General features: G+C 41.5%; 1 protein-coding gene across 2 annotated transcripts in view; it reads right to left on the bottom strand.

The window, feature by feature from the left end:
- Positions 1–13,950, bottom strand: part of LOC5515515 (ankyrin repeat and LEM domain-containing protein 2) — a 14,960-nt gene extending 1,010 nt beyond the window's left edge. Inside the window, exons 1-8 of one of the 2 annotated variants that reach the window (XM_032385251.2) lie at positions 13,685–13,950; positions 12,847–13,452; positions 3,427–3,549; positions 3,171–3,243; positions 2,901–3,079; positions 2,164–2,276; positions 755–1,540; positions 516–647 (exon numbers count right to left, since the gene is read on the bottom strand). In XM_032385251.2, the coding sequence (XP_032241142.1) occupies positions 516–647; positions 755–1,540; positions 2,164–2,276; positions 2,901–3,079; positions 3,171–3,243; positions 3,427–3,549; positions 12,847–13,452; positions 13,685–13,936 (2,264 nt within the window). In that variant the 5' untranslated portion in view covers positions 13,937–13,950. The remainder of the gene's footprint in view (positions 1–515; positions 648–754; positions 1,541–2,163; positions 2,277–2,900; positions 3,080–3,170; positions 3,244–3,426; positions 3,550–12,846; positions 13,453–13,684) is intronic. The other variant, XM_032385252.2, reaches the window with a different exon arrangement.

Below are 13,950 nucleotides of genomic sequence, written 5' to 3'. Positions count from 1 at the left end.
AGAGGTGCTCTTGTGAATTTCTAACTGTTCGATGATTACCCCCCCCCCCCCCCTGAAACTAAAATAAATAAATAAAAGCGCCCAGCCCGCTAAAACAGACATTAACGGTTTCTTAAAGAAATTGTGTGAAACTTATTCTTCCCTATTTATCTTATCGGTGATTTCTGTGTTGAACCAAGGATCCTCACGTAAAATACCTCAAAAGCTGTTTAACAAAAGTCTACAAAAAAATAATTATGAATCATGCTGTGTTATGTGTATGTCATGCTAAAATTTCTTGTGTATGAAATTTCTAGAATTAACAAAAGCATTTTTGACATGCCAGCGTGTACTTGCCGTTAGGTTGCCGGCCTAGTTCTTTCACAGAGCATTACTTCAAAATTGATGAAATAATAAATAGGTACTTTACCGTAATACAATACAACACAATACAGAGCGCCATTACACATCCCACCCAAGCCTACCTTTCTCTGGCCTTTGCTGAGTATGCCATTACACATCCCACCCAAGCCTACCTTTCTCTGGCCTTTGCTGAGTATGCCATTACACTTTCCCGCCATAGGGTCAGTAAGGGGTACTTCCTCTCATCAACATTGCTGTTTTCTATAGCACGCAAAACGTCAACATCCAGTTTACTGGGAAACAAACTGAAACATACAATGGTGGTTATATTTGTCAACATAAACAAACAGGTTGGGCATTTTCTTACCCATAATAAACAGAATTGATAAAGGCAAATTATGCTTTTTCCTACCCATCAATAAACACATTGTTTTTATGAAGTTGACGAAGCCTTGGTGTATTATGGCCTGTGCTTCGCGACCCGAGGGAGGCATGGGGGTCCAAATGACCCAGTCCACCATCCTCCCAACACCTGCTGTGAGTCTCTGACGAAGGTTCATCGACCAAAACTCCCTCAGTTGTAACAATATGCGCCATTTGTTCAGAAAGTTCGTCAGCCTTTTGACTGATTACATTACAGCTGCCACCTGACAAGACATCATCTGTATGTATTCCTTCCGGAGAAAATTTATTTTGGAACAGTTTTTTCTTGCAATCTGTAGAGTCTTTAGTGTCATCCAGCCTAGAGGCTTTATTGAAATCTGTCTGAATTGATAAGGGAGTCATTGGTTGCTCAGGTGATGTATCATATGAACTGATGCTTAGACCACTTAAACCTGAAATAAGATCTTCTGTTGCTAGATCACTTGGGGTCTTTTCATCTGTAGGAGATAGCTCATCGGTTACATCCCCAATGGGAAACGGCTTCTTTCCTGAAGACCTTCCAGATGGTACGCGAGTGGTTAAAGGCGAGTCAAAAACGTGAGTAAATTCAGATGATCTGCTTTGATCGGGTGTGGATGGGACACCATCTTCGCTGTCCTTTGAGCTGTAGGAGTGAGATGATGTCATCAATCTCTTGCGCTTTTCGAGATGAGCCTCCAACTTATCAAGCCCATCAGGTGTGGCCAGGTCAACATAACACCCCAAGAAGTCCCAGTATTCAGCCCAGGGGACGCCATGGCTGTGGGCTAAAGATCTGGGGAACAAAAAGTATTAATATCACTATGTATAAAAAATAAGCGTTTGCAATGCTAAGTATCTTGGGAGGTATACCCAATTATCCAATCAAACGATAAACGTGTAGGGAACTACAATTAAACTCGCTAAAATGGTGAAATTGGTACATTTTCTTAACTTAGTAAAGACAACGTTTAAGAAAGTTGGCCAATCAGCTGGCATCACATTTTTGATTGAGACAAGCTTGATAAGGAGAAACATTAAGTTGTGGTCTTATGCACACTAAAGGTTGTTTCTCACTTGGACTTAAGCGCAAGGAGCAGAGCACATCATTTTCCGATTCTTACCAAAACGTAAGCGTAAGCGCAAGAGAACGCAACTGCTTGATTTTCTCGTACTCGTGTTTTCTCACGCTTGTGTTTGACCGATTCTCACTTGTGTTGTGCTTCCGTTTGCACTTACGCTCGTGCTTGCGTCCTAGTGAGAACCAGCCTTAAAGCATAAATTATGTGAATCAGAGAACACTCTTAAAGCATATCCTTATGGCATACAGTACTGTGAAGGTAGCATGCATTGCATTGTGAAGATTGGTAACAAAAAAAGGTCAACATTGAGAGTGAGTAAAAAAAATAACTTTGTTACCTTCCAATTCTCTCAATACCTCGGGATGAGTCACCCCGCCGTATGTTTGTATACTGCTTTCTATCTTCAGGAGAGGTGGGTGGAGTTTTCCACATCCTATGAAACTCAGAGGCCTGTAAAAGTAAAAAAAAAATTATTTATATATTTGTATAAAATACAAAAATTGAACGATAATAAAAATATATAAAATTGAATTTCAAGGTACGAATCAACACAAGGTTGAAAAGGTATGTTAAACGCCTCTGTGAAACAGAGTGGTTGCGCTGACGTTTCGAGCCCTTCGTCGGAGCCAACGAAAACGATCCAGTTTTCTTTACCTTGTCTACACCACGCCTACGCAGACCATCTAGTTTTTCTACAGCTTGCCTGTAGTCTTTCAAGTTATATTATTATTTGAATTTCATCCTCTTAACCGATTGTATCGAAATCCCACAAATTTTCAATGAATTTTTATGCCCTGCACCAGGAACATTTTTTCAAGAGCAGTTACTATAAGTCAGGTACATGCACTAGTATATCACAAGTATCTATAGGCTTGTGCTGAGTTTAACCCTGGTAATGGCGTTTGGTACTTTTTCAGGTGAAGTAAACGTGACGTGATTGGAAACCATTTCATTTGAATTTGATTCCTGCATAAGCTATACTGTAAACCCCTTCTAAAAACGTGATGATGGACTTCTCAGGCACACCCCTAATAATGTTTCAATTGATACACTTCTTCCCGTCAGTAACCAGACCTTTGAGGGAGACATTGGGCCTGCATAGGCCCGGACTGACTCCCTTGGGCTGTACACTCCTACAGAAGAGCACGAGGGTGGTCTTCTCTGGCCTTGAGCCATGGTAGGGGACCAAGGGTCTCCAAGGATAGGCGGGGTCGAGTTGTCTTGCGAACCAAACACAGGTACAAAGTAATTGTCTGTATTAAATAATACCAATAAGATCACAAGTAAAAAGACAGCTCTATGGTCTAAATCTTCCACACTATTTGATCTCTAGACATTACTCACCCTGCAGCAAGTGTTTTATTTGATCCTTCTTCTGGACAGACCCTGCCAGGGAACTACATCTCGAGCAAGCCATCTTAGACACATAAATTGTACAGTTCATTACATACATATACTGAATAACAAGTAACTAGAACAAGCCATCTTAAATTGTACAGCTCATTTCACACATATACTGTACTGTATAACAAGTAACTATATAATGATTTTTAATGATGGCTTTCCTTTTATATTCAGAACATGTCTGTGTAATTGTTACCTCCTCGGGAGTGTCACCATATCTATTGTGTGGCGTGATGCTCGTCAAGGGATGGCTAACCAAGTACTTTACCACATCTAAATGACCAAACTTGCAGGCAAAATGAAGGGGCGTCTCAAGATTCTATAGGAAAACACAAACAATGTTACCTTTATATACTATATGCTTCATAAAGCAGACAACTACTTATAAACTTGCTTCAAAATTCTTCTTTTGCCTCAAAAATCTATTTGAATAGTGGGCAGAATGTAAATAAGGCACATGAGCACATTTTGCTTCTTAGTCATGACATTTTTCTGGAAGTCCATTAAGGCTGTTTATCTAGTCTGTCATTTGGCAAAAGTCTTCCTATGTTACAGACCTTGGTTAGCAGGGAAGATAAGATGCCACTCTATCTAACAGACCTTGGTTAGCAGGGAAGATAAGATGCCACTCTATCTAACAGATCTTGGTTAGCAGGGAAGATGAGATGCCATTCTATCTAACAGACCTTGGTTAGCAGGGAAGATAAGATGCCACTCTATCTAACAGACCTTGGTTAGCAGGGAAGATGAGATGCCACTCTACCTAACAGACCTTGGTTAGCAGGGAAGATAAGATGCTATTCTATCTAACAGATCTTGGTTAGCAGGGAAGATAAGATGCCACTCTATCTAACAGATCTTGGTTAGCAGGGAAGATAAGATGCCACTCTACCTAACAGACCTTGGTTAGCAGGGAAGATAAGATGCCACTCTATCTAACAGACCTTGGTTAGCAGGGAAGATAAGATGCCACTCTATCTAACAGACCTTGGTTAGCAGGGAAGATAAGATGCCACTCTACCTAACAGACCTTGGTTAGCAGGGAAGATAAGATGCCACTCTATCTAACAGACCTTGGTTAGCAGGGAAGATAAGATGCCATTCTATCTAACAGATCTTGGTTAGCAGGGAAGATAAGATGCCATTCTATCTAACAGACCTTGGTTAGCAGGGAAGATAAGATGCCACTCTATCTAACAGACCTTGGTTAGCAGGGAAGATAAGATGCCACTCTATCTAACAGACCTTGGTTAGCAGGGAAGATAAGATGCCATTCTATCTAACAGACCTTGGTTAGCAGGGAAGATAAGATGCCACTCTACCTAACAGACCTTGGTTAGCAGGGAAGATAAGATGCCACTCTACCTAACAGACCTTGGTTAGCAGGGAAGATAAGATGCCACTCTATCTAACAGATCTTGGTTAGCAGGGAAGATAAGATGCCATTCTATCTAACAGATCTTGGTTAGCAGGGAAGATAAGATGCCATTCTATATAACAGACCTTGGTTAGCAGGGAAGATAAGATGCCACTCTATCTAACAGATCTTGGTTAGCAGGGAAGATAAGATGCCACTCTATCTAACAGATCTTGGTTAGCAGGGAAGATAAGATGCCACTCTATCTAACAGACCTTGGTTAGCAGGGAAGATAAGATGCCATTCTATCTAACAGACCTTGGTTAGCAGGGAAGATAAGATGCTATTCTATCTAACAGATCTTGGTTAGCAGGGAAGATAAGATGCCACTCTATCTAACAGACCTTGGTTAGCAGGGAAGATAAGATGCCATTCTATCTAACAGACCTTGGTTAGCAGGGAAGATAAGATGCCATTCTATCTAACAGATCTTGGTTAGCAGGGAAGATAAGATGCCACTCTACCTAACAGACCTTGGTTAGCAGGGAAGATAAGATGCCATTCTATCTAACAGACCTTGGTTAGCAGGGAAGATAAGATGCCATTCTACCTAACAGATCTTGGTTAGCAGGGAAGATAAGATGCCACTCTACCTAACAGACCTTGGTTAGCAGGGAAGATAAGATGCTATTCTATCTAACAGATCTTGTTTAGCAGGGAAGATAAGATGCCACTCTACCTAACAGACCTTGGTTAGCAGGGAAGATAAGATGCTATTCTATCTAACAGACCTTGGTTAGCAGGGAAGATAAGATGCCACTCTATCTAACAGACCTTGGTTAGCAGGGAAGATAAGATGCCACTCTACCTAACAGACCTTGGTTAGCAGGGAAGATAAGATGCCACTCTATCTAACAGATCTTGGTTAGCAGGGAAGATAAGATGCCATTCTATCTAACAGACCTTGGTTAGCAGGGAAGATAAGATGCCATTCTATCTAACAGACCTTGGTTAGCAGGGAAGATAAGATGCCATTCTATCTAACAGATCTTGGTTAGCAGGGAAGATAAGATGCCACTCTACCTAACAGACCTTGGTTAGCAGGGAAGATAAGATGCTATTCTATCTAACAGATCTTGGTTAGCAGGGAAGATAAGATGCCACTCTATCTAACAGACCTTGGTTAGCAGGGAAGATAAGATGCCACTCTATCTAACAGACCTTGGTTAGCAGGGAAGATAAGATGCCACTCTATCTAACAGATCTTGGTTAGCAGGGAAGATAAGATGCCATTCTATCTAACAGATCTTGGTTAGCAGGGAAGATAAGATGCCACTCTATCTAACAGACCTTGGTTAGCAGGGAAGATAAGATGCCACTCTATCTAACAGACCTTGGTTAGCAGGGAAGATAAGATGCCACTCTATCTAACAGATCTTGGTTAGCAGGGAAGATAAGATGCCACTCTATCTAACAGATCTTGGTTAGCAGGGAAGATAAGATGCCACTCTATCTAACAGATCTTGGTTAGCAGGGAAGATAAGATGCCACTCTATCTAACAGACCTTGGTTAGCAGGGAAGATAAGATGCCACTCTATCTAACAGATCTTGGTTAGCAGGGAAGATAAGATGCCACTCTATCTAACAGACCTTGGTTAGCAGGGAAGATAAGATGCCATTCTATCTAACAGACCTTGGTTAGCAGGGAAGATAAGATGCCACTCTATCTAACAGATCTTGGTTAGCAGGGAAGATAAGATGCCACTCTATCTAACAGACCTTGGTTAGCAGGGAAGATAAGATGCCACTCTATCTAACAGACCTTGGTTAGCAGGGAAGATAAGATGCCACTCTATCTAACAGACCTTGGTTAGCAGGGAAGATAAGATGACACTCTATCTAACAGATCTTGGTTAGCAGGGAAGATAAGATGCCACTCTATCTAACAGATCTTGGTTAGCAGGGAAGATAAGATGCCACTCTATCTAACAGATCTTGGTTAGCAGGGAAGATAAGATGCCATTCTATCGAACAGATCTTGGTTAGCAGGGAAGATAAGATGCCACTCTATCTAACAGATCTTGGTTAGCAGGGAAGATAAGATGCCATTCTATCTAACAGACCTTGGTTAGCAGGGAAGATAAGATGCCACTCTATCTAACAGATCTTGGTTAGCAGGGAAGATAAGATGCCACTCTATCTAACAGACCTCGTTTAGCAGGGAAGATAAGATGCCACTCTATCTAACAGACCTTGGTTAGCAGGGAAGATAAGATGCCACTCTATCTAACAGATCTTGGTTAGCAGGGAAGATAAGATGCCACTCTATCTAACAGATCTTGGTTAGCAGGGAAGATAAGATGCCACTCTATCTAACAGATCTTGGTTAGCAGGGAAGATAAGATGCCATTCTATCTAACAGACCTTGGTTAGCAGGGAAGATAAGATGCCACTCTATCTAACAGACCTTGGTTAGCAGGGAAGATAAGATGCCATTCTATCTAACAGATCTTGGTTAGCAGGGAAGATAAGATGCCACTCTATCTAACAGACCTTGGTTAGCAGGGAAGATAAGATGCCACTCTATCTAACAGATCTTGGTTAGCAGGGAAGATAAGATGCCACTCTATCTAACAGATCTTGGTTAGCAGGGAAGATAAGATGCCACTCTATCTAACAGACCTTGGTTAGCAGGGAAGATAAGATGCCATTCTATCTAACAGACCTTGGTTAGCAGGGAAGATAAGATGCTATTCTATCTAACAGATCTTGGTTAGCAGGGAAGATAAGATGCCACTCTATCTAACAGACCTTGGTTAGCAGGGAAGATAAGATGCCATTCTATCTAACAGACCTTGGTTAGCAGGGAAGATAAGATGCCATTCTATCTAACAGATCTTGGTTAGCAGGGAAGATAAGATGCCACTCTACCTAACAGACCTTGGTTAGCAGGGAAGATAAGATGCCATTCTATCTAACAGACCTTGGTTAGCAGGGAAGATAAGATGCCATTCTACCTAACAGATCTTGGTTAGCAGGGAAGATAAGATGCCACTCTACCTAACAGACCTTGGTTAGCAGGGAAGATAAGATGCTATTCTATCTAACAGATCTTGGTTAGCAGGGAAGATAAGATGCCACTCTACCTAACAGACCTTGGTTAGCAGGGAAGATAAGATGCTATTCTATCTAACAGACCTTGGTTAGCAGGGAAGATAAGATGCCACTCTATCTAACAGACCTTGGTTAGCAGGGAAGATAAGATGCCACTCTACCTAACAGACCTTGGTTAGCAGGGAAGATAAGATGCCACTCTATCTAACAGATCTTGGTTAGCAGGGAAGATAAGATGCCATTCTATCTAACAGACCTTGGTTAGCAGGGAAGATAAGATGCCATTCTATCTAACAGACCTTGGTTAGCAGGGAAGATAAGATGCCATTCTATCTAACAGATCTTGGTTAGCAGGGAAGATAAGATGCCACTCTACCTAACAGACCTTGGTTAGCAGGGAAGATAAGATGCTATTCTATCTAACAGATCTTGGTTAGCAGGGAAGATAAGATGCCACTCTATCTAACAGACCTTGGTTAGCAGGGAAGATAAGATGCCACTCTATCTAACAGACCTTGGTTAGCAGGGAAGATAAGATGCCACTCTATCTAACAGATCTTGGTTAGCAGGGAAGATAAGATGCCATTCTATCTAACAGATCTTGGTTAGCAGGGAAGATAAGATGCCACTCTATCTAACAGACCTTGGTTAGCAGGGAAGATAAGATGCCACTCTATCTAACAGACCTTGGTTAGCAGGGAAGATAAGATGCCACTCTATCTAACAGATCTTGGTTAGCAGGGAAGATAAGATGCCACTCTATCTAACAGATCTTGGTTAGCAGGGAAGATAAGATGCCACTCTATCTAACAGATCTTGGTTAGCAGGGAAGATAAGATGCCACTCTATCTAACAGACCTTGGTTAGCAGGGAAGATAAGATGCCACTCTATCTAACAGATCTTGGTTAGCAGGGAAGATAAGATGCCACTCTATCTAACAGACCTTGGTTAGCAGGGAAGATAAGATGCCATTCTATCTAACAGACCTTGGTTAGCAGGGAAGATAAGATGCCACTCTATCTAACAGATCTTGGTTAGCAGGGAAGATAAGATGCCACTCTATCTAACAGACCTTGGTTAGCAGGGAAGATAAGATGCCACTCTATCTAACAGACCTTGGTTAGCAGGGAAGATAAGATGCCACTCTATCTAACAGACCTTGGTTAGCAGGGAAGATAAGATGCCACTCTATCTAACAGATCTTGGTTAGCAGGGAAGATAAGATGCCACTCTATCTAACAGATCTTGGTTAGCAGGGAAGATAAGATGCCACTCTATCTAACAGATCTTGGTTAGCAGGGAAGATAAGATGCCATTCTATCGAACAGATCTTGGTTAGCAGGGAAGATAAGATGCCACTCTATCTAACAGATCTTGGTTAGCAGGGAAGATAAGATGCCATTCTATCTAACAGACCTTGGTTAGCAGGGAAGATAAGATGCCACTCTATCTAACAGATCTTGGTTAGCAGGGAAGATAAGATGCCACTCTATCTAACAGACCTCGTTTAGCAGGGAAGATAAGATGCCACTCTATCTAACAGACCTTGGTTAGCAGGGAAGATAAGATGCCACTCTATCTAACAGATCTTGGTTAGCAGGGAAGATAAGATGCCACTCTATCTAACAGATCTTGGTTAGCAGGGAAGATAAGATGCCACTCTATCTAACAGATCTTGGTTAGCAGGGAAGATAAGATGCCATTCTATCTAACAGACCTTGGTTAGCAGGGAAGATAAGATGCCACTCTATCTAACAGACCTTGGTTAGCAGGGAAGATAAGATGCCATTCTATCTAACAGATCTTGGTTAGCAGGGAAGATAAGATGCCACTCTATCTAACAGACCTTGGTTAGCAGGGAAGATAAGATGCCACTCTATCTAACAGATCTTGGTTAGCAGGGAAGATAAGATGCCACTCTATCTAACAGACCTTGGTTAGCAGGGAAGATAAGATGCCACTCTATCTAACAGATCTTGGTTAGCAGGGAAGATAAGATGCCACTCTATCTAACAGATCTTGGTTAGCAGGGAAGATAAGATGCCACTCTATCTAACAGATCTTGGTTAGCAGGGAAGATAAGATGCCACTCTATCTAACAGATCTTGGTTAGCAGGGAAGATAAGATGCCACTCTATCTAACAGACCTTGGTTAGCAGGGAAGATAAGATGCCATTCTATCTAACAGACCTTGGTTAGCAGGGAAGATAAGATGCCATTCTATCTAACAGATCTTGGTTAGCAGGGAAGATAAGATGCCACTCTATCTAACAGACCTTGGTTAGCAGGGAAGATAAGATGCCACTCTATCTAACAGACCTTGGTTAGCAGGGAAGATAAGATGCCACTCTATCTAACAGATCTTGGTTAGCAGGGAAGATAAGATGCCATTCTATCTAACAGACCTTGGTTAGCAGGGAAGATAAGATGCCACTCTATCTAACAGACCTTGGTTAGCAGGGAAGATAAGATGCCATTCTATCTAACAGATCTTGGTTAGCAGGGAAGATAAGATGCCACTCTATCTAACAGACCTTGGTTAGCAGGGAAGATAAGATGCCACTCTATCTAACAGATCTTGGTTAGCAGGGAAGATAAGATGCCACTCTATCTAACAGACCTTGGTTAGCAGGGAAGATAAGATGCCACTCTATCTAACAGACCTTGGTTAGCAGGGAAGATAAGATGACACTCTATCTAACAGATCTTGGTTAGCAGGGAAGATAAGATGCCATTCTATCTAACAGACCTTGGTTAGCAGGGAAGATAAGATGCCACTCTATCTAACAGACCTTGGTTAGCAGGGAAGATAAGATGCCACTCTATCTAACAGATCTTGGTTAGCAGGGAAGATAAGATGCCACTCTATCTAACAGATCTTGGTTAGCAGGGAAGATAAGATGCCACTCTATCTAACAGATCTTGGTTAGCAGGGAAGATAAGATGCCACTCTATCTAACAGATCTTGGTTAGCAGGGAAGATAAGATGCCACTCTATCTAACAGATCTTGGTTAGCAGGGAAGATAAGATGCCACTCTATCTAACAGATCTTGGTTAGCAGGGAAGGTAAGATGCCACTCTATCTAACAGATCTTGGTTAGCAGGGAAGATAAGATGCCATTCTATCTAACAGACCTTGGTTAGCAGGGAAGATAAGATGCCACTCTATCTAACAGACCTTGGTTAGCAGGGAAGATAAGATGCCACTCTATCTAACAGATCTTGGTTAGCAGGGAAGATAAGATGCCACTCTATCTAACAGACCTTGGTTAGCAGGGAAGATAAGATGACAACTATCTAACAGATCTTGGTTAGCAGGGAAGATAAGATGCCATTCTATCTAACAGACCTTGGTTAGCAGGGAAGATAAGATGCCACTCTATCTAACAGACCTTGGTTAGCAGGGAAGATAAGATGCCACTCTATCTAACAGATCTTGGTTAGCAGGGAAGATAAGATGCCACTCTATCTAACAGATCTTGGTTAGCAGGGAAGATAAGATGCCACTCTATCTAACAGACCTTGGTTAGCAGGGAAGATAAGATGCCACTCTATCTAACAGATCTTGGTTAGCAGGGAAGATAAGATGCCACTCTATCTAACAGACCTTGGTTAGCAGGGAAGATAAGATGCCACTCTATCTAACAGACCTTGGTTAGCAGGGAAGATAAGATGCCATTCTATCTAACAGACCTTGGTTAGCAGGGAAGATAAGATGCCATTCTATCTAACAGATCTTGGTTAGCAGGGAAGATAAGATGCCACTCTATCTAACAGATCTTGGTTAGCAGGGAAGATAAGATGCCACTCTATCTAACAGATCTTGGTTAGCAGGGAAGATAAGATGCCACTCTATCTAACAGATCTTGGTTAGCAGGGAAGATAAGATGCCACTCTATCTAACAGACCTTGGTTAGCAGGGAATATAAGATGCCACTCTATCTAACAGACCTTGGTTAGCAGGGAAGATAAGATGCCACTCTATCTAACAGACCTTGGTTAGCAGGGAAGATAAGATGCCACTCTATCTAACAGACCTTGGTTAGCAGGGAAGATAAGATGCCACTCTATCTAACAGATCTTGGTTAGCAGGGAAGATAAGATGCCACTCTATCTAACAGATCTTGGTTAGCAGGGAAGATAAGATGCCACTCTATCTAACAGACCTTGGTTAGCAGGGAAGATAAGATGCCACTCTATCTAACAGATCTTGGTTAGCAGGGAAGATAAGATGCCACTCTATCTAACAGATCTTGGTTAGCAGGGAAGATAAGATGCCATTCTATCTAACAGACCTTGGTTAGCAGGGAAGATGAGATGACACTCTATCTAACAGATCTTGGTTAGCAGGGAAGATAAGATGCCATTCTATCTAACAGACCTTGGTTAGCAGGGAAGATAAGATGCCACTCTATCTAACAGATCTTGGTTAGCAGGGAAGATAAGATGCCACTCTATCTAACAGATCTTGGTTAGCAGGGAAGATAAGATGCCATTCTATCTAACAGACCTTGGTTAGCAGGGAAGATAAGATGCCACTCTATCTAACAGACCTTGGTTAGCAGGGAAGATAAGATGCCACTCTATCTAACAGACCTTGGTTAGCAGGGAAGATAAGATGACACTCTATCTAACAGACCTTGGTTAGCAGGGAAGATAAGCCACTAAAGTTTTAGATAAGCAGCATGAACTACCATAGCAGCCAGGTTTGGGGAATTAATAAGATGAAAATGACAGAATACCAGTTTGGGTTAACCGAACCTTAATAACTAGGAGGTCTGGGGGCCTATCCATAAAAGTAGATGGGACTGATCATCCTATCTCAGGGTATAAAATTTTAGGAACTGCTCTTTCTTAAGGTTTTTTTAGATTCTGCTATCTTTAGGGGGTCTCACACTAATGCCCAAAACTTATTTTATAAAAAATTCCAAGTCAACTGATTGCTTGATACGGTACTTACCCGTGCACGGGTTAGTACCGTATCAAGCAATCAGGTGACTTGGAATTTAAAAAAAAAAAAAAAAAAATTGTAACTTAAATTGGTAACTATTTAATGGCAGTGCTACCTCTTAGGATTAAAAACTGCTTTGACTTCCCTCAATGTGTTATCTCTTAGGGGTTAAATTGATTTTTTCAACTTACCCCTTTATCTGGAGTGTTGAGGTATAAATCCACCAGAAACTGTCTGCGGTTGTTGTTAACACTTGAATTCAAGCTGTCTTTATTATCAGTTTGCAAAAATACCTGCCAAAAATGAATGCTCTCTAGTGTTCTAATGATCAGTTCACACATGTGTGGTCTGTTTTCTTTTGAAGCAACATGCATGGCATTGTAACGAAACCCTTCTTGAAGAATAACAGGGGTGTCACCAGAACTAATCAAATATCTTGGATTATTATATACCAACTCTATGAATTCCTGCTGCTTCCCTTGCTCAATGAGTTTTCTGAACAGCACAAGTTGTTGAGGTGTTGGGGATTTGAAATTACTGATGGGATCAGGAGATTTCGTCTCTGTATTTGGAGTTGCTCTTTGACTCTGGTTAAATGGAAGGGAGAATTGTTCTGCATCTGACTTTGATTTGAAAGCCTTGAAGCGAGCTCCGTAATTCTTGAGGCTTTTAACTGCTTGAAGAGCCTGGGTTTTGTCGACGAAAACAGCCGGTGACTTACACCCATTTGGATGGTTTTCATCGTCAAAACAAACGCCATAAAATAAATCAGGAGTTCCATCCGATGAGTCAAATTCCTGTGAAAACAATGGGTAAATTCAAGCATGGGCATAATCTGTTCTTATGACGATCCTTTTTTGCAACAATGACAAAGTGAAAGTGTTAAAATTCTTATGTTTCTTAGGAGGGAAATCCCTTTAAAACGATCCCTTGGACAAGAGATGTTAGTGGAACCCAAATCTTTATTTAGCCTTGTACAAACAATGTTAGGCAAATTCATATCTTTATTGTGCCCACTGTTAATTTTACCAATTTCACCTGCGGGAAACTTGAAGAAATCGCGGCATGACCCTCTTGAGCCGGCAGTTCAAATTTCGCGCTTGTATCTGGCTCTACTACAGGTGGAGATGGCGCATTTTTCTCGTTGCGCGCTCTTTCTAATCTTCGCTCTAAGATGCGTCTGGTGGTTGGCGTTATTGGTCCTGTCTTTAGTCCAAAACTCTGTAATTCGGACATTAATTCGGACGCAGTGAGCTCTGATGGGCTACGAGCAGCCGCCATTTTAGATTTTTTTT

Source organism: Nematostella vectensis, chromosome 2 (genome assembly GCF_932526225.1).
Source record: "Nematostella vectensis chromosome 2, jaNemVect1.1, whole genome shotgun sequence".
In the NCBI taxonomy this organism is placed as follows: Eukaryota; Metazoa; Cnidaria; class Anthozoa; order Actiniaria; family Edwardsiidae; genus Nematostella; species Nematostella vectensis.
The sequence above is the reverse complement of the archived record's forward strand: the minus strand, read 5'-3'. Positions and strand labels throughout refer to the sequence as shown.